Here is a 20001-nt window from a genome sequence, read left to right on the forward strand (position 1 = left end):
ATATCTCAAAATAGTAAAATTGGTGAAATCGAGGGTTTCCCCTCCATCCCTCCTTTCATTCTGTGCCAGGTGGTTCTCAGTGGTTATTCTGTAAAGTAGCAGGATAGGGGAGTCGTTAAACATGAGCGCTGTGGGCTGTGTGTAGAGTGAAAGTTAATGTGTAAGAGAGACGTCTTCTTGTGCTTCATCTCTCCTAGAGAAAGTCGTGGTCGAAGGGAACTGGCGCATCGCTTCTGTGGTTTCCGGTCACACGAGCCCAGGGACAAAACCAGCAGCTCGGGGGTCCCTCGGCTCCCGCGTGGCAGAGTTTCCAAGGAAACGCAAAGGAAGCCATTCAGACCCTTCCCAGTAAGTGCCTCCTGACACCTTTGACTCTCAGGAGAAGGGAAAGACTACTTTTCAAATCATTAATTATTGAGTGCATGGTAACACTTGGATGGGGGCCATGGCTTACCCAGCTACCTGCCACCTGTCCGTGGTTGACCTGGTCCTTCTTCGACTCTGAAGGTTGCTAGGGACCTAGGAGGGTCAAGGCAAGTTTGAAAGAGATACAGGAGCATAAGGGTAATTCACTGATTATTGATGGTCGTCAAGGTACCTGTCTTCTTACTCAAAATATGTAACCATGGGGAGAGCATCTTCCTGCATGTTTGGCTAAAATAATTACTCCATTCACTTTTCACCTCACTCATCCTTCACATAACAGTCAACCTTTGGTTATCTGTGGTCAGATCAGTCTTATAAAAAATCTGGTTTTCCATAGTAATTGAGTTAAATAAGTAAAATCATTTTCAGGATTCTTAACTCTTACTGCCTGAAGTGCTTTGCAGCCTCTAATATTCTTTAACGACCTCCCCAAAGCTAGGGTTTATTTTTTTATTTTTTAATTTTTTTTTATTGACTTTGTAATAATATTACATTAAAAATATATATATGAGGTCCCATTCAACCCCACACCCCCACTCCACCTCTCCCCCCCGCCAGCAACACTCGTTCCCATCATCATGACACATCCATTGCATTTGGTAAGTACATCTTTGGGCACCTCTGCACCTCATGGTCAATGATCCACATCATGGCCCATACTCTCCCCCATTCCATCCAGTGGGCCCTGTGAGGATTTACAATGTCCGGTGATTGCCCCTGAAGCACCATCCAGGGCAGCTCCATGTCCCAAAGATGCCTCCACCTCTCATCTCTTCCTGCCTTTTCCCATACCCTTCAGCCACCATGTCCACTTTTCCCAATCCAATGCCACCTCTTCTATGTGGATATTGGATTGGTGTCCATTGCACCTCTATGTCAAGCAAAGCTAGGGTTTATATGAAGAAAGTAACAGGGCAGAACGCGCATGGTATCCGGAGCAGCCGACCTTAGGCTGCTCTTTACACGAGTGTGCGAGGCACGGCTCGACTGCAGCGTGGAGGAAGGAGAGGTCTGGCGGGAGCCCAGGACAAGCCAGAAGGAAACCTCCTCGCTCTCCTGGCCTCCATTCTTCACAATATGCTTCACAATCCAGCGTCAGTTCCCAAGACCTCAGAATTAGGGCTATTCAGATGTAGCTACCAAAGCACTTCCCAAGCCATATATAAACATTAGACAATTCTCTGCCATTTTTGTTTGCATTTCTTAGTCTTTTCCATTAATGTGGATGATCAGAAAGAATGCAGTTGCTCAGGTGTTAGTCTGCGCAGCGCTATTTGCTGTCTTCATTCTAAGGTATCAAGACAAAGTTCCCGCTCACCTTGAGCTGGAATTGACTGTTAATCCTCTATTATTTTCCTTATTCTTCAGCGTCCTCAGTTCCACTCTTCTCTCTTAGTATCTAAATGTGATGATGTTGAAGTTGGGCAGTGAATATTAGAGGCAACAGTTTTATATCAAGGAGGGGGCATTGTTGAGACCTTATAGTGGTTTTGGGGGTGAATGGGAGAATGGGGTCGGGGTAGGGGAAATTTTATAAACACTCACAGTCCTTATAAGGTAGAGATCTTTGGCCGCAAGCTAGAGTAAGGGTTATTTAGTTAAATGCCCACGTTTTAGAAAAGGAGGATGCCGGCCAGCGCTCGGCAGCCTCAAGCACCTTGTCCAGCAGGTTAGAACGCCCGCTGCCTCACGGCGCCCCGGGCAGGGTAAGGTACCTCCAGCAGTGCCGCCCACTGCCCGGCGGGTCAGTGACCTCCTTCCTTCCAGGTCAGGAACCGTCCCAGGAAAAGTGGCGGAAAGGCTTTCTCAGGACCCCTTTCCCTGTCTTCTTGCAACAAGGATAGAAATACCAGCTTCCAGTGGCAGCAGGTACGTACCCCTCCCTAGCGACGAGGGCAGGGAGCGCATGGCAGGAGGGTCTCCATCGCCAAGGCTTACCGTCCAGCCAGCAGCCCCCCACGCGGCCCCAGGCCATCCCCTCCAGTGACACAATGGATTTCACACCATGCTCAGTGCATAACGTCCCCCACAGAGGATCCCGCACCACAGCCATCCGGTAGCTCGGAAACTGACTTTATTAATGCAGTCCCCGTGGGCTGGGCATTTTTCAACTAAAAGAGCATGTGAAAAAGTTTGCCCTTGCTCTTCAGTGGTGATCTGGAATGTGTTCATTAAACGTTTACCCAGTACCCCCGCGGGACCCCCGTCGACCAGGAGATAGGGGTACTCTGGCAGCAAAAAAGCCAGACATTTGAAGAAGATTTAATGAGCTTCCTGGCGAAGTTGCCCTAAGCCAAGTTGTAAAAGAGTAAAAGTTGTGAAGAGTAGACACGAGCTGCGTGGAGCAGGAGTGGGGAGGGGATTCTAGGTGGAAGGGACAGCCGTGCTAAAGCCCTGTGGCATGAAATAGCACGTCGCCGATGAGGAGACGAGTGTTGTCACGGGACGGGCGAACCAGGAGGCTTGAGGGTCACAGGTGCACTTGGTCTGGAAGGGCCTGGCCTGCTGAACTAAAGAATGTGAACATTATCTCGACGGCAAAGGGGAAGCGGAAGGATTTCCAGTGGGAGGGGACTTTTCAGAGGATCACTCTGGATTAGCTTGGAGGAGGGGTTGCAGGAGGGCAGCGCCGCAGGCAGAGGGGACGGTGGAAAGCCTTTTGCTGGGGTATGGGTGAGATCCCACGAGCGCCAGCCTGGGACAGTGGCCCTGGCAGGAAGGACATGGGATGGAGGAGACATCTGGAGGCACAGTTAGAAGAGATGGGAATGGATGTGGCTCAAGAGTTGGGCGCCCATCTCCCATATGCGAGGTCCTGGGTTCGGTTCCCGGTGCCTTCTGAAGAAGACAAGCAAGACAGTGAGCTGATGCAATGAGCTGACACAAGGAGATGAAGCAACAAGAGACACAGCAAATAGGGAGCAGATATGGCTCAAGTGATTGGGCAGCTCCTTCCCACATGGGAGGTCCCTGTTCAGTTCCCAGCACCTCCTAAAAGAACATTAGCAGACACAAAGAACACACAATGAGCAGACACAGAGAGCAGACAACAAGCACAAACAACCAGGGGGTAGGGGAGAAATTAGACTTTGTGGCCCCAGGCTGGGGAGAGAGGAAGATAAGAAGTGTCCACGTCTTCAGGCCTGGGTGCCCAGGAGGAGGATGGTATTGCTGTTTACTGAGAAGGAGGGAAGACGACGAGTTCAGTTTTGGACACGCTGAACACGGGCTATCTCGGTGCCCTCCACGTGGGCTGCGGGCAAAGAGCCTGGTGCTCCGGGTCCAGCCCTGACCTCGAGGAAGATCCGGGCGGCATGAGTGTTCAGGAAGCAGTGGAGACTGTGGACGGGATGAAGGCGCTGGGGCGAGTGTGTGCAGTGGGAAGACTCCGGGGCCGAGAAGAGACGCGGGTTACACTGGCTGCAGACGGCAGAGGAGGAGGGCTTCTGAGAACGTGAGAGGACGTGGCTCTGCAGTGCAGCATGTCCCGGAACCCAGAGGAAGAGAGCCGCAACATGAGGACTGCAGGGAGAGCTGCACATCGGGAGCCTGTTTCGAGGGGTATCGGCTTCCGGTTCCTGTGTCTTTGGTCGGCTTGGGGAGAATGCCTACGTTTCATTCAAAATGCAGTCAGAGAAGTTTTCAGACCAAGTTTGCTCTAAGTTTTGAAAAACATTATGTTACTGAAGTGTAAGATGCGACACTCAGGAAGTGCGCCTAAGGCATATATTACTCTGAACGTACATTCAGAGAGCTTGTTTCAATCCATGTGCAAAAAATACTGTGACTGCAAATCAAATGCCAGCACGGAGCAAAAATACAGAGAAACTTTACTAGTCATCTAGGTTCATGCTTCAAACAAAGACATGAAATGAGTTGTTTGACTCACAAGCTCCTACCTTTATTCTCTTCTACCAAAGACCATTCAATAAAAGTAGATTTGGATTTCCTAAGTGCCATGTTTTTGGACTTCACATCAAGGAGCTGAGTTCAGTCAATGAGTTTTTTTGCTAAAACATCTATAATCAGAGCAAAAATGTGATTTAAACAAGCTTAAGTTTACCTTTTGAAACTGAAATACGGTGTCTGAATATATAGCTCCAGGCTGCTAAGGAAGAAAATCATCTTTTCTTTCTGTGTAATTTTTCTCCTTTTTACTTCCCAAATATGAAGTCAGCCTAAAACCATGAAAGAAGCCGACTGACTCTGACCCTCTCTTTTGCGTCAGGGAAACTTTAATTTTGTTTGTGCCAACCACAGAGCAGCAACAGTGAAGCAGCGGGGGACGGTGGAGAGCAGCCAGCGGCCCCCGCTCTGCGTCTGCACCTGCGCGTGAGCAGCCGCGTCAGGCCCGTCCCTTCCTCGGTGAAGCGGTGATAGGAACAACTAACTACATCACGGCGGTGTGAGACCCAGATGCTGTGTGCGACAACTGCTTGATCAAATACCATACATACGAAAGCTTCCTTTATTCAGGCAGTGGCTGCCAGAGCACCCCTGATTCAGCTTTTCTCTCAGTGGTCCTCTTTATTTGGAACGGTAATCAACATCTCTTCATAAGATTTATTAGCTTTTCAATAGACAGAAAAATTAAGCAGAAAAATATTACAAACACAAATAATAAAATAGTTCAAGTAGTCAAACTTGTTGCAAAACTTGAAGAATGATGTTTGTTACGTCTGGGAAATTTGGCAAGATGAATTAAAAGCCTTAAAATAGTTATCAATAAATTGTACTTCTAGAAACTTATCCTAGGAGAATAATCAAAGATACATGCACCACAACATTATTTGCCATATTACTTATAATTTTGAAAAATTGGAACAATTGAAATATCCAAGAGAGAAATTGTTTAGATCAATTATGGTATTACTACTCAGTGGACTTCAATTTAATCATTTCAAATCATGTTTTCTCAGAATATTTGAAGATAAGGGAGAATACTCATGCTACGGTGCTGAGTGAGTAAGACAAGACATAAAAATTATATATTATGATCTCAATTTCATTTGTCCTGTACAGAGGGTAGGAACACATTCACGACACAAGCACACACCACGGCTAAGGTGCCAAAGAGTTTTTTGGTATGTCTCCACGTGTGGAGGGAAGAGAGCGGAAGGAGACGCAGTCAAATATTAACTTATATCCAGGTGCTGGGATTATGCGTGCTTTTCCCTGAATTTTTCAAATTTCCTCCCCAAAAACAAATACTTTGGAACACAAATAATAGAAACATGTATTTTTAAAAGCTCCTCAGCCTGTACACTTTTTAATGTTGCAGGTGTTCTGTCACCCTCGGTGTATTCCTTTCAGAGCCAGTTTGGTGACTGCGTTTCGACACTGGAGAATATACAAACGTGAAATTTAGCATTATTGGCAAATAATCAGAGTTTCTACTTTTCAGTAATGCTTCTTATCAGCTAGGCAAACTTTCAGGTAAAATAAATTCCTTTTGATTAAAACTCTGAGATTCTTAATGCATTTTGAGACTGGTTTTAATACTATTATTGTAAGTTTTGGGGTCAGATCACGAATTTAAAAATTACCTTTATTTTGTTTAATATATATTCTCTGAGCATCTTACTCCTTCTCAAGGTTGGCATGAAATCATTTCTCAATAGCACAGCAGTTATTGCCCATTATCAGCCATGGCAGCTTTTTATTACCCTGGTGGACATGGCATGCTCAGGACACTTGCAGAGAGCAGCAAGCGTTTCGGGTCGTTACGTGTTCCGTGATACACTTGAACTGTAAGACTGAAGAGGAATCGGGGTGATTGGACTTAAACTCACGTTTATTTCTCTCCCAAGAATTACAGAAAAACTGCTTCACGTAGTTTGATATTTTATCCTGCTTTTTTATAGAATGGAAGATGGTGAGCAACAAGTAAAAATGAAGTCCTTCAGGTACATTACACTGTTGAGAGGGGACGTGGTGGGTGGAAAATGCGGCACATGCACATCTTGAGCCAGTGCTAAATGTGGTGTCAAGACTGAATGGGTCGTTGAGTATTAGATTTTTTTTTTTTTTTTTTAATGTTCTGAGAAATAATGACTATTATCAGGTACCTGTTCCTTTCTTTTCTACTTGGGTAACATTTTGACTTTTGTGCTTTTAAATCTCTCTTAGAATGGCTGTTTATTAAAAACAACGATTGTTTTTAAAGTTCTTGAAAAAAATGCTTCATATTATCCACAAATCAGAAATACCTATGAGGAGAGTCTGATTATTAGGAAGAAGTCCCCATATACCCTTGGTTAACTATTCCAATACAGTCTTTGAACGAAACAATTTTTTCGACCTCTGACGACATGGCCAGATCTGGGTTTCGCCTTCTCTTCATTTAATTGAGATTCTTCTGCAGAACGCGGCGACGGCTCGCAGTGGCCTAACGTCAGGGCGTAGGTAACGAGGTTACACAGACCAAGAGCAGAGCCGGGGCCTGGGGGCCTGCAGGGCGGAACGCAGGGCTCTGCGGGGCTCCGAAGCCCGCCTTTCCTCCACGGGCCCCTCACGTCACGCTCCTGTCCAAGAGCTGCCTGGTCCCCTCCGCGGCCGCCCGCCACGGGGCGTCCACGCGGCCTGCTCTCGCTTGCCTCCAGATCCCGCTCTGGAAGAGAGCACCCCTTCTGCTGCGCAGGCCTGCCGGGTTAATCCTGCTAGGAAGAAGATGGTTCTAGCAAGAGCACAGCTATCACGACCCTTTCCTCTAAGATGTCAGCCTGAAAAGTGCTTGTGAATAGACCAAAGTGCGAGTGGATAATTTTAATTTGAATTCCATTTGGTGTAGACTGCGTTCTAGGTTCGGCAGTGCCAAAGGCAAATGGCGTTGGGGGAGTTAGCGCCTTCAGTCCCCGTCAGTTCCCTCCTCCTCTCTTCAATGGAAAATAGCATTTTCTTTGGTCTAATTTTAAGTCTGTCTAAAGACAAATTGAGGTTAAGTCCCTTACGCAGCCTCTTTCCTATTGACTACCCCTCCAAATTCTTCTGTCTACAAAGTATGGAGTTGCTGTGCTCTGAGGGTTTTAGGAGAAAATGACAAATAATTGCAGTAAAGTTAGTAAAGTGAAATTGTATAATTCTTCAGTTCTAAGGTATACATTTCCCCCCATTCTTTCATCTGTCTTACCAGGTGATATCTTACTGTTAGCTGGCAGCGTTTTTCTTCCTTTGTGATACATTAACCAATAGTGCATCTTACCACTGATGGTGGCTTGGGTGTGATGAGATACAGTGATGATGTGTCAAAGGTGTCGATGTAGCAGAGAGGGAAGTAAGTAATTATGCACTAGTCAGGAAAAGCGCAGAAGAAAAATGTCTGAGCTAGGTTCTGAAGAAGGAAAAGGATTTTCCAGAGAATATAAAAGGGAAGGATACACCAAGCCTAGTAAAGAGCAAAGCAAGGAGGAGACATGAAATGACACGGCATGTTTGGGAACTGGCCAGCTGTGGGGCAGGGTGCTGTGTGAGAATGGAGCTCTAAGGAGAAGGCGTGGAGAGGTGCAGCTGGAGATGAGGTGGAGACGTTTGGTATTCCTCTCGGCCAGTGGAAATGCATTGAGCCCGTTTAGGAAAGGCAGTTAAGTGATTTGATTTGTTTGAGAACGTATTTCTGGAAGTCGTGGGTAGGGTAAATGAAGAGGAAGACACTAAGGAAGGAACATCATAAGGAGACAATGGGTAGCAGTGAATTGTCATAAGGCAGTGGCAGAGCGGATGGAGTGGAGGAGACAGATGTAGGAAATATTTTAAGAACGGAAACCTCCAGGAATTTGTGATTATTCCGCTCTTCAGGGTGAAGGAGAGAGAAGGATCTAGAATGCATCTACGTTTTTGGCTTGGGTGGATGTGATGTTGCCAACCAAGACAAACCCCATAGAAGAAAGAGCAAATCAGGGGTGGTGGAGGAGGGGAGTTGAAATGGGGTGGAAGGGAGTGAGGACGTTTGGTTTGGGGTTTCTTGAGTTTGGGTGCTTGAGAATCATCGAGGTGCAGCAGCCGAGTTCCAGCAGCCTGGGACTGGGGGACGCACGCCTGAGTTTAGCAGGCAGCGGCTTGTGAGGAGTTGTACAGGCTTGTGAGGGAGCACGGTCCCGTTGCGAATGCTGGGGGCACCAGCACTGAAGGACAGAGGGAGCTGGACGAGGGACGGAGGCCCTGAGCCACACAGGCAGGACGGAGGGTGCGAGAGGCGAGCGCCGCAGAAGCCTGCGGGGAAGGACCCCCAGCAGAGCGAGCCCGCGCCAGGCCTCTGGGGGAGGGTGGCCTTGCCAGGACAGTGCTGGTTGCGGGGGAGGCCTGGTTTAACAGCTGAGAAGTGCCTGGGAGAGAGAGGACTAAAAATATTTGTAAAATAAGAGAGTATGAAGGGAAGGAGCTTTTCAGAGAAAAGGGACTTGCGCGCCCGCGGGCCAGGGCCAGGCGGCAGAGCGGGTCGAGGCGCACGCCGGGGGGCTGGCCCTGCAGGGGAGGCGCCCGTGGCCCTCGGCCCGGGGGGGTGGCACAGCCGCGGGGCCTGCGGCAGCCTCGGTCCTGGAGGCTTGAAGAAGCAGGGTGGGGGAGGCAGAGCCAGGCGGGAGGTGGGCCGGGGGCCCTGCGCCTTCCCGGCCGGGGCGCGTGCACTGCGCCTCGGGGTGGCTGCGGGTGCGACGTCGTCCAGCTCAGGACGGTCTTCCTCCCTCTTAGGGAAGCTCACAGCCAGACGGAGAAGCGGAGGAGAGAGAAGATGAATCGCCTCATCGAGGAGCTGGCGGCGGCGCTCCCGCCGCGCGGCCCGGCGCCCGGGAAGCTGGACAAGCTGACGGTGCTGAGGGCGGCGGTGCAGCACCTCAGGACCGCGCGAGGGCGAGGTGAGCAGGGCCCGCGGCGCCCGCCCGCCCCCAGGGAGCCTGCCTGCAGGGACTCCAACTGTGCCTTCCAGCTTTCGAAAAAAATGTTCGTCATTTATCTTCGAAGCTTTTCAAATGTCAAATTTTAATTTTGAAGCTTTTCCACATTCTGGATGTAGACAGAATAGTGAGCAGAAGGGCAGAATACCTGGTCTGAGAAGGCTTTATCTCAGCCCTAAGCGCGGGAACCTGAACAAGCGTTCACGCCCCTGTTTGTTTCCCATGTACGTGTGGACATGGCCACACCGGCTGTGATAACCTCTCAGTAGTTCAGAGCTCTGAAGTGTGGCATTATTTATTATCACTTAAGTTATTGGTAGATTCCAATTCTTAGCAAAGAAACCCTCCTCACGTCGTCAGCTTCTCCTGGAGGATCTTCACTCACACGAGGCGCTGTGCGAAGAGGGGCCTTCGCAGGTGTGTGATAATTACTAACGTTGGCAGTTCCCCAACTTGAGCTTGAAGCTTGAATTGCTGCGTAACGAGTACGTGTGTGTAACAGAAGCCCCAGCTGGCTTGGGAATAATCCCGGCAGAGTAACTGAGACAGACGTGCGTTTTAGGCGCACTGAGGAGACAGGCAGCCTGGAGAGCCACAGAGGGGAGGCGCTCCTACGTTCAGATTCGTGAAGACAGAAAACATACCAGAGCTATTTGGCTCAAAAAGCCAAAAAAGAAATGCGCCAAGGGTGACCAAGTGTCTCGGTTTAGATCTACCCTACACGGCTCGCCAGGAAAAGGCAATTATGCGGGTAGAATTGAGGGATTTGCCAAGTCAAGTTAAAGTGCTTTGGGGACATGAACCGGGGCTTCTGGAGCAGGTCGGGGCCAGGCACAGAGGTTCTTCCTCCAAAATGAACAGAAGATCTGGGGATACCTCCAGTGAGGGGAGGGGGGCAGGGGGGGAGGGAGCAAATGTGAATGGGGAGGTGAGGCCAGGGGCTGCTGCTGAAGGCTCGCTTAATGGTAAGTTGTGGGGGGAAGCGGACTTGGCCCAGTGAGTAGGGTGTCCGTCTACCACATGGGAGGTCTGCGGTTCAAACCCCGGGCCTCCTTGACCTGTGTGGAGCTGGCCCATGCACAGTGCTGATGTGCGCAAGGAGTGCCCTGGCACGCAGGGGTGTCCCCTGCGTAGGGGAGCCCCACACGCAAGGAGTGTGCCCCGTAAGGAGAGCCGCCCAGCGCGAAAGAAAGTGCAGCCTGCCCAGGAATGGTGCCGCACACACAGAGAGCTGACACAAGATGACGCAACAAAAAGAAACACAGATTCCCAGTGCCACTGATAAGGATAGAAGCAGTCACAGACGAACACACAGCAAGTGGACACAGAGAGCAGACAACTGGGGCGGGGGGGAAGAAGGGGAGAGAAAAAGAAAATAAATCTTAAAAAAAAAGGGAGCGGAAGTGGCTCGAGCAGTTGAGCGCCTGCCTCCCACACGGGAGCTCCCGATGCCTCCTGAGAAAACAAACAAACAAACGATAAAACCAGCTCGGGAGCCGACATGGCTCAGTGGTTGAGTGCCGGCTTCCTACACAAGAGGTCCCAGGTTTAATCCCCATCCCGGTACCTCAAGAAAAAAAAAAGTAGTAAGTTGTGCACGTTGTAAGCATATACTTTAAGTCACCTTCCTTAGATCTGGGCAGCCAGTGTGGGGGTGCAGAGCTGGGGTTGGGGAGGGGAGCCAGCGGGGGCACTGACGGAAGGCGGCGGGCGCGGGCACGGCCCGGAGCTTCCTTGGGGCATGAGTGGGGCTGGTCCTATATGGCCAGTAGGAAGCGAGATGCTCCCTAACCCACAGCAGGGCCTGACAGGTGGGTGCGGCGGGTCTGGAGTCGCTGCATGACAGCCCGAAAATTCCTTACTCCTTTCATGTTAGAAACGTCCTGGGGAGGCCGAGGAAAAGCCACGACCCTTCAGCGAGTTCCAGGCGGTCCTTTGGCGGCAGTCCCCGGCCTCTCGGGCCTGTCTGGGTGTAAAGACGCGTCAGGCAGGGCTGCCGCCCGGGAGGGGTGGACTCCTGGGAGAGCCTTGGGCCCCGGGGGTGCCCGTCCCCGTGGAGGGCCGAGCAAGGCGATGCCGGGACCTGGGCGGGGGCACCCTGGGAGCCGGGTGCAGCCTGGGGTGCAGAGCCCCCGGGGCCTCGTCCCCCGATGTGGGGACATTGCCCACGCGAGCCGCGGGTCCAGAGCCGATGCCGAGGCGGGCAGGGCCCAGCGCCCTTAGCAGAGGCCCCGCGAGCTCCCCCAGCCCAGGCCCCGAGCAGGAGGACGAGGCGCCTGGCCGTGCCCTGACCTGGAGGGCGGCAGGTGGGCGGTGGGCTCCCCTGCCCCGCGGCAGGTTTCCCGGGCTGGAGGGAGGGCGAGGGCCGCCGCCCCCGCTGTAGAGCGCAGCAGGCCCTGGGGGGCGGCCTGGCGTCGCTGCTCCTGTGCTGGGGCGGGCCCAGACCCCGGCCCTCCCTGCGTCCTCCCAGCCCCCGCCGCCCTCGGGCTGCGTAGCCCTGTCCCCAGCGAGCGTTCCAGGGGCCTGTGGTCTGAGGGGCCGGAGGTGCTGTGGTTCAAGGCGTGCGTTCTGGGCCCGACCTCCTGGCTCCTGACTCACTTTCCACTAGGAGACACGGATCTGCGTTTGCCTTATAGGGCGCCTGTTAAGAGTAAAGACTAGGTAAGGGTGCAGCTCAGGTGAGAAGGCCTCCGCCTACTACATGGGAGGAGACGGGTTCCAGCCCTGGGGCCTCCTGGTGAAAAAGAAGACCGTGCTTGCGTGGTAAGCCAGTGCCCACGTGTGAGCCAGTGCCTGCGCAAGTGAGTCACGCAGCAAGATGATGACGCGACAAAAGAGACAAAGGGGAGAGTCAGGGTGAAGCGCAGCAAAGACCAGGAACTGAGGTGGCACAATTGACAGGGAACCTCTCTCCCCATCAGAGGTCCCCAGGACTGAATCCCAGGGAATCCTAGAGGAGAAAGATGAGACGACAGAAAGAGAGAAATAGATACAGAAGATCACACAGCCAGTGGACACAGAGAGCAAAAACAGCAGGGCGGGGGGCAGGGGTGGGGGGGAGTTGCCTTCCTGGCACAGTTGGGTGGATCAAATAAAACATGTGAAAATCTTTTTAAAAATAAATAATCGCAGTCAGCGCCAGGCAGGCTCCCTGGTGGTGGAGGCAACAGTTACGGCGGCAGCTGTAGCAGTGTCATCTTGGTCCTTGTTTCCCCACTGAGCGCTGGGGAGAGGTTGGTGATCCCTCATTTTGCCACCCGAGCTCAGCCCGGGTCCGCTTCGTGTCCCATCTTGGACAGACAGTGGACAGTGGACACTGCATGGGTCATGGTGGCTGGCCACGCCCTGCTGCATCCAGCTCCGCTGTCACCGCCCTCACCTGCCAGCTGGGGTCCACCCACCCTGTGACTGACCCCACCAGGGTTCGCAGTGGAATTCTGCCGCGTCCTGCCAACTCCCGGAAGCGTCATGCAGCACGGATCTGCCCCCCTGCCCCGTCTGGCCCTGTGCCGCAGCTGGCCTTCCCCCCCCACCACCCCCCTGCAGCCCTGCTGGCCACTGGGCAGTAAGGAGAGTAGGAACGGTCATTGGGGCGACTCCAAGGTGCCCAAGGAGGTTCTTTCGGTCACGCCGGCTCTCGGGGTGCACCTGCGACCTGTACCCACTCATGGCGTGCCGTGCCCTGGATGTTTGGGGTCGTCCCCATCATCCATCCCCCCCCCCCGCCCCCCTCCCCCACTCAGGCAGGTGCTGCGCAGGTGCTGCACTGGGGCCGCACGTCGTCCCGGGCCAGGTGGGGGTTGAGGTGCCTGGGTGTTCCCTGCCTGCCTTGTGAAAGCAGCGTTCCTTGCGGTCCGCGGCGGTCCGAGGGGTGGGGATGGCGGTGGGGGACATAGGGGTGGCGTGGTGCTGGGAGTCGCCGGCACCCTGAGGCAGGGGGGACGCCCCGCTCTGTGGCCCCCAAGTGTTTGGCGATCAGGGCTGGCGGATGCCCCGAGGGCAGGTGTGGTTTTGACCATTCTCTAACCCGGGTTTTGGCCTGGAATTCTGTGTCGTTTTGTCATCTTCTCAGCTGCTTTGGAGACTTGGTAGGTCTCTGTAATAAGCTCTGTGTTAGGGGCTAAAATGAATTATTTCATTTATTTTTTATACATTTTTGTAGTCTATGGGGGTCTTTAAAGGACCTTTCTTATTTGAAAATTCTCTGAGCCTGTAAATACATTTAGAATCCAGAGTCTAAGCATTCATCGTAATTCACGCAATTAGTTTTAATAAACTAAAAAGTTATAAAAATAACTATCTAGATTCCTAAGCATTGCTGCATGCATATTTTATTTAAATGCTTTTTTTATATAAAACTTTTATTGTCTGCACATTTGGGTAGGAAGGGATAAATTGTTCTAGGGTTTTATAATCTACAAGCAAGAAATTTTAAGCTGGTAATACTGGAAAGATAATCACTACACACGAGGCCTTAGGGCTGCGAAAAGAGAAAGCCACCAGCAGGACGATGAAACACAAGCAGCCTGCTGATGTTTATTGAGCACTTGATGCACTGCTGTTCTGATACATTTTCTCTCCTCTTTGACCTTATTTTTAGGTGTGACAAATTCTTACGAGGGCGATAAATACAGACCTTCGTTTATTCAGGATGATGAGCTCAGACACTTAGTCCTTAAGGTGAGTAAAGCAGTGAGCTGTTGATGTTATTTGAAAGGACACGTTTCCTCTAAAAGGGCTTCCTGCCATGAACACAGGACTGGTGAAGCCTGTTTCCTTGAACACTGACGTTTAGGTTTGGCCCCGCCCCCTAGCTTGGGCTGATGAACGTGGAGACAGAGGATGGGCCTTTCCAGAAGCAAAGCAGGCTTGTCTTGAACACTCGCCTCAACCCTGCACCATCCCACTTACCTCCTCCCTCAGTTTACCCCCAGCCCCTGTAGGGTCCTGGTGCCTCCCCCCTCGGTTTACCCCCTCTTCCCGCAGGGTCCAGGTGCCTCCCCCCTTGGTTTGCCCTGGTGCAGGTGCCTCCCCCCTCGGTTTGCCCTGGCTCTGGTGCCTCCCCAATTGGTTTGCCCTGGCTCTCGTGCCTCCCCCCTCGGTTTACCTGGTGCAGGTGCCTCCCCCCTTGGTTCGCCCTGGCTCCGCAGGGTCCTGGTCACTGACGTCGCGCTGAGCGGCAGCCCCTCTGGCCCACCGCATCTGGCTCAGGCTTTGGGCTCCCGGGTCCGGAGCGTCACCCGCGAGGAAGAACCGATCCTGTCGGTGGTTCCTCCGGCTCCGGGGGTCGTGTCCGGGGGTCGTGTGCTGGAACGTCGTGCTGGAAGCCACATGCGGCTAAATACAGAGCGTCGTCACAGATAGTCGTGTTCCTTTTTAAGTAAAGTCTCTTTAAAAAGCCACTCATTATTTGAACAGCCAATTTAAACGTGGCACAAAGGGTGTTCCTGTGTCCAGGTGGAATTACTTTTGCGGGGTAACGCGCTCAGGTGCGCTGCGGAAGCTCTCAGCCCCCTTTAAGTGCTTTCCCGTCCATGCTCCGTGAACTGACCTGCCCCGACCCGCGACGCCTGCCTGATCCACATGTGTGTTTATGGAACGTCGCGGGTGTGCCTGGCCACCTGTGCCCAACACCCCGTATCTGTGTGGGTCGCCCCACAGGGGATTTACTCGGCCCACTTATGGGAACAGCTGATATATTAGAATTCTTAAATTTAGGATTTTGAATGGATGATACATTATGGTCATTTAAACCAACAAATATAAGAAGGTTTAAGTAAAATGTCCTCGTCCCTTTCTTGTCCCCATCGGCGCGGTCTTCCACCCGTCCCCAGCATCGCTGTAGTTGACGTTTCATGAGTAGCTGTGTATTTTTTCTGCAGTAAAGTAGATCTGGTAAAGGCAATCCTTGATTAGGAAACACCTCAACTTCATGGTCAGTGGCTCGACACTGTGTGTCGAAAACGTTGGTTTACAGTGGGATTCAGCATAATGTTCTCTATTAGTCTTTTTACATCTCAAGAAAATTTCTTAAAATTAAATATATTAGGCTCTGTGACCACTCTGTGAGTTGTATTGCCGTAATAATTCCCTCAAAATCTGAATGTGTGTGCAAGACAGAAGAGACTCAAATACTCACTTTTACCTTTTTAACTCCTAGACTGCAGAAGGCTTCCTATTTGTTGTTGGATGTGAGAGAGGAAAGATTATCTTCGTTTCTAAATCAGTCTCCAGAACGCTTAATTATGATCAGGTATTCAAAATTATGAGCAGGTATTTTTAAATGTTCAATTAAAAATGAAACTAATGTGATATTTACTCTTTTGAACAGAGAGGTTTAAATGCATTTTTCCTGAATCCTTTTTTCCCACTAAATGCGAGATTAGGTTTTGCTAAATCAGAGCTCCAAGGGAGAAGGAAAGAGCACGGAGTTTAGTTAGTGGTATTAAAATTCGCTTTCTGACCTGCGGGAGGTTGCTTAGTTTTGCTGAGCCTCAGCTCCCTCCAAGTTAAAGGGACTGATGATGGTGTTTGCCTCTCGGGATGTGTGGACGACACGGGCTGTGGTATCTGAGAGTGCCTGACCTATGTCAGCTGCCCTTCTTTGTTCCCTCGAGGGGCTATATTATTATTTATTAAGTGCTACGATTGCATTCTAGCTTTTGATCTCTGGCAACAAACCAAAGAATGTGTCTTTTATTCAAGTAGCTTGGTAATTACTTCACCTCCTCATCCCCGAGTACCATGTAGTTTAAACTAGTTACTCAAAAGATGCCAGCCCTGGAACTGATTGACAGAGCGAATAAACTGGCACCTGGGCCTTTTAACTAGAAATCAGAAGACCAGAGCTTCACTCTCGAAGGACTCCATCAGCCTCTTTTCCCCACAGACTTGAAACGTGTGTAGGGGGAGGTACCAACATTCAGACAGCGAGTTAAGTGCAGAAGCAGCGATGTGACGGGGCTGTGTGTAGACGGGTCAGCACCCAGACGGGCTGTGCAGCTGGTTACGGCAGGGACATGAAAGTGGTGCAGGTCCGAGTGCTCCTTCTTATGATGCGACACCGAATATCACCCCCCACGCTCACACACCCCACAGCTCAGGTGTTCTCCAGCCCCACGTTCGCGGCTTGGCATCCGAGCCGCCGTGCACTGCCTTTGCCTTTCAGAGACCATCCAGGACACTCCCCGGCTGCTCAGGAGGACCTGGGGATCCCAGGATGCAGTCTTCTCAGCCTTTCAGATTCAGAAACCTGAGAGTTAGTCATACTCTGGACATAGACTTACATTACCCAGACACACAGCAGACTGATGCATACATCCAGCTGCGTGTTCTTAGCATGAGATGTCCAGCTCGGGCGGGCCCACCAGCTGGCCCCCTGCTCTGTCTCCTGGAGGAGCGTCTGCTTGGGGAATTAAGGGTGCAGCAGAGGTGATGGGTGTGGCTCGGGGCGGGCTTCACCCGTGAGGTGGACATTGTAAGGTGAGGAGGCTGTTTGTCGTAGTCAGGGGTTGAGTTTGTCGAGAAGGGGAATGAGTTCCGTTGACAAGACCACAGGCACCAAGGCTGTACCGGGAGGACAGGGCTGGGGAGAGGGGGCGTTGCAGGCCGGATTCCATTGTAACAGGGAATCTCCGAGCCACCCCGTAAAGCACAGATGCTCACAGATGACAGAGTAATATCATCTCTCCTCTTACAAAAGATGAAAAGGTCGAAAGTCGATCCTAATGGGTTTGGAAGTAAGCTGTGATGTGGCGCGTGGGTTTTCTTCCACGAGCGTTAGTCACCCTCACTGACGATGGCGTGTTGGTGGTTGTGTGTGTCGGGGGTGGTTTGGCATTTTTCCTACCTACAAATATCGCCCTGCTTCCAACACTAAGTTAATATTACACAGTACAGTGATCTGTCTTGGAACGTTGGAAAAAGCAGCTTTACACGAGAAAGAAGGCCATATGTCTGTATTGGGAAAAGTCCATGAATTCTAGTACTAATTTTCAGTGAACTTCTACCTTATGGACAGGATAGCCTGACTGGACAAAGCTTATTTGACTTCTTACATCCAAAAGATGTTGCCAAAGTAAAGGAACAGCTTTCTTCATCTGATATTTCACCAAGAGAAAAGCTAATAGATGCCAAAAGTAAGTGCTCATTTCAGCATGCATACCATCTTTTGTAAATATAATCATTACATAAAAGTACAGCTCTATGATGTTTTTAAAACAGCTGATTGTGGTTTTATTGAGAGGAGAGTTACTTAGTAAACTTTACTATCAGTATATAATCAGTATAGCTACATGGTGAATTCCTTCAAAAAAATACAATTTACAAAAATGATGTGGGGGTGGGGAGTGGGTTAAATGGGAACCTCTTATGTTTCTTTGTTTTTTTAATGTTTTTTAATGTAACATTCCTTGTGGTCTATTTACTTTAAAAAATATTTAAAAAAATAAAGCATTTACAAAGCTAAAAATAAAAAGAACAAATATATTCTTATGAAGGTGCTTTGTTTGGAGGAAATACGATTGAGTCATATTTTCTATTTTTCATATTCGAATAAAATCTTTACAAGAAAGCATCTTATTTTGGAGAAGATTGCTAGCATTTTAATTGTTTAGCTATATGCTTGAGAGAGAGTTCTCTTTTCTATGAGTGAAGTCTGCTCAGTACAGAAGACCTTGTAAAATTGTGCTTGGGAAAGTATAAGTATTCTTTATTTTCTCCGAAAATGTTTATCTTCTTTGAAAGTGCTAAATGCCAAATAATTATGTACAGTTAAAAAATAACAGTGCTTTGTGCCATCAATTGTAGTTACAGTTACAGTCTTTTTCATTTTTACTTTAATTATCTTTATTTCCTACTCCCAGGGAGAAAATAAAGATAAATCAAATGTTTATAAGTTATCAAAATGTGATTGCTAGACAAATACATTTTTTGGTCGGTTTCACTGTGGACTTCAATGTACAGTTGTGTTCTTGCTTTAAACAAGCATTTCTCTTTTTTTTGAACTTATACACAAATGTCCTAGATGATCAGAAAGCATTACGGGATAAATTCCACAGTTATTTGACAGCATTCTCTTCCTCCTGTTCTCTGGCCCCTTCTGCCCTGAAAGCTGGCCTGCAGGTTCACAGGAATGTCTACACTGGCAGGACGCGTGTGTGCTCTGGCTCAAGGCGGTCCTTCTTCTGTCGGATAAAGAGCTGTAAAGTCTCCGTCAAAGAAGAGCAGGAAGGCTTCCCCAGCTCCAGGAAGAAAGGTATCACGGTTTTGGATGCTCAGTGATGGAAGGCATGGCTATGAGAGTCCTGTCCTGAGCAGCTTCTGTACAGAAAAAGGCAAAGCGCAGAGTCAAGGCAAATAACTGAGGGCAAAAGCACCTGAGAAGATAAGAATTCTTGAGATTAACTTGTTATAGCATTCAAACTTATCAGGTAACTGTGTTTTCCTTATTACCCAGGATTTTGATGGAGCTATTGAAATTGCAGTTTGAGGGCTAGCCACTGGGAAAAACCGGGAAGAAAGGAACTAACACTTATACTATAAAACCCCATTAGCACTTTTTAAAATATGAAGGTTAGGTCTCTAAAAAAACCACAGTAGCCCAAGAGCCTGATGTGATGAATTTGGTGAAGGTTTTGCAAGCTCCAGGTGTGGCTTTAAGGCTCCAGCATCGTGCTTCTTTGGTAAATATTTCTAGTACCATGTTCTTGAGAATCTTTTATGGTTGTCTTGCAGATATTTACATTTTGAATTGATTGAACCCTTATCGATTAAACTTAGTTGGGAAATTTCAGGGACTGCAGAATGCCTAAGACTGTATTAGGCCACTGCGAAGGGACCCCGTGCAGAATTCAGGGTGAGATTTGTTTCCACACCCTTTGAAAGGACGGTTCTATGGGCTGCAAGATTCAGTCCACGTACAAGTTTCCATCAAAATTGTTTTGTTAACCCTCGAGACGATAACACTAAGTCCCACTAAGCCCTACCCTGTGCCGGTCCTGCATGAGGGGACTCGGCCCATGGAAAAGCCACCGGCGTCTGTCTGAGTTGCAGAGGAGAGCTTTGAGCGGTCAGTACTGAGAGTGTCACAGAAGCAGACCCCGGCCCCAGCCCGCCAGCCTCGCCCTGCCTTACGTCAGGCTCTCCGCAAACCTCCGGGGCTTCCCGCTCGCCCTCGGCTCTGAGGGGTGGCATGTGCCACCTGTGCGGCCTGCCGGGCAAATCCAGCTAACGTGGGTCACATTTTGGCTCTACCGCTTACTACCTGGGTGACTGGGAGCAAACCTCTGCGCTTCAGTTCCCTTGTCTTTAACAGGGGTATCCACAGAGCAGTATGTTTAGTGGAATGGGTAAATAGACTGGGAAGCCAAGCTGTCCAGGTTCGCATCCTACCTCCAGTTAGTAACTGTGTGACTTAAGGTCAGTCACTGTGTCCTTCCAGTCTTGTTCTTCTCAGCTGTAAAGTGGGGTAACAGTAGAGCCTTCCTCATAGGTTGTTGTAAGGATTAATTGAGATAATACATGTCATGAGTCTACGACGGTTCCCTGCAAAGTTAGGCTCCGTAAATGTTAGACGCTGTGTAAACCCTGCTGGGGGAAATGGTGCACGTAAGCTTTTATGACACTGACCAGCAGACAGTAGCGCTCCTACCACCCCAGAGTGCCGGCTCTTTCCACCCTCCTTCCC

At 50.0% G+C, this 20001-nt stretch overlaps 1 protein-coding gene across 8 annotated transcripts in view; it reads left to right on the plus strand.

Annotated features, from left to right (window-relative positions):
* Positions 1–20001, plus strand: part of BMAL2 (basic helix-loop-helix ARNT like 2) — a 72083-nt gene that overhangs the window by 27119 nt on the left and 24963 nt on the right. For 3 of the 8 annotated variants that reach the window (XR_011646682.1, XM_058282935.1, XM_071210220.1), the window contains 8 exons: positions 198–348; positions 2194–2295; positions 6291–6332; positions 9112–9275; positions 13915–13994; positions 15475–15567; positions 17335–17452; positions 18427–18570. Coding sequence is in view for 7 of the 8 variants with exons in the window: in XM_058282935.1 (XP_058138918.1) it covers positions 198–348; positions 2194–2295; positions 6291–6332; positions 9112–9275; positions 13915–13994; positions 15475–15567; positions 17335–17452; positions 18427–18570 (894 nt within the window). In the remaining variant the exon portion in view is untranslated. The remainder of the gene's footprint in view (positions 1–197; positions 349–2193; positions 2296–6290; positions 6333–9111; positions 9276–13914; positions 13995–15474; positions 15568–17334; positions 17453–18426; positions 18571–20001) is intronic. The other 5 variants (XM_058282937.1, XM_071210221.1, XM_071210222.1 and 2 more) reach the window with 4 other exon arrangements.

This window comes from Dasypus novemcinctus, chromosome 20 (genome assembly GCF_030445035.2).
Source record: "Dasypus novemcinctus isolate mDasNov1 chromosome 20, mDasNov1.1.hap2, whole genome shotgun sequence".
Taxonomy (NCBI): domain Eukaryota; kingdom Metazoa; phylum Chordata; class Mammalia; order Cingulata; family Dasypodidae; genus Dasypus; species Dasypus novemcinctus.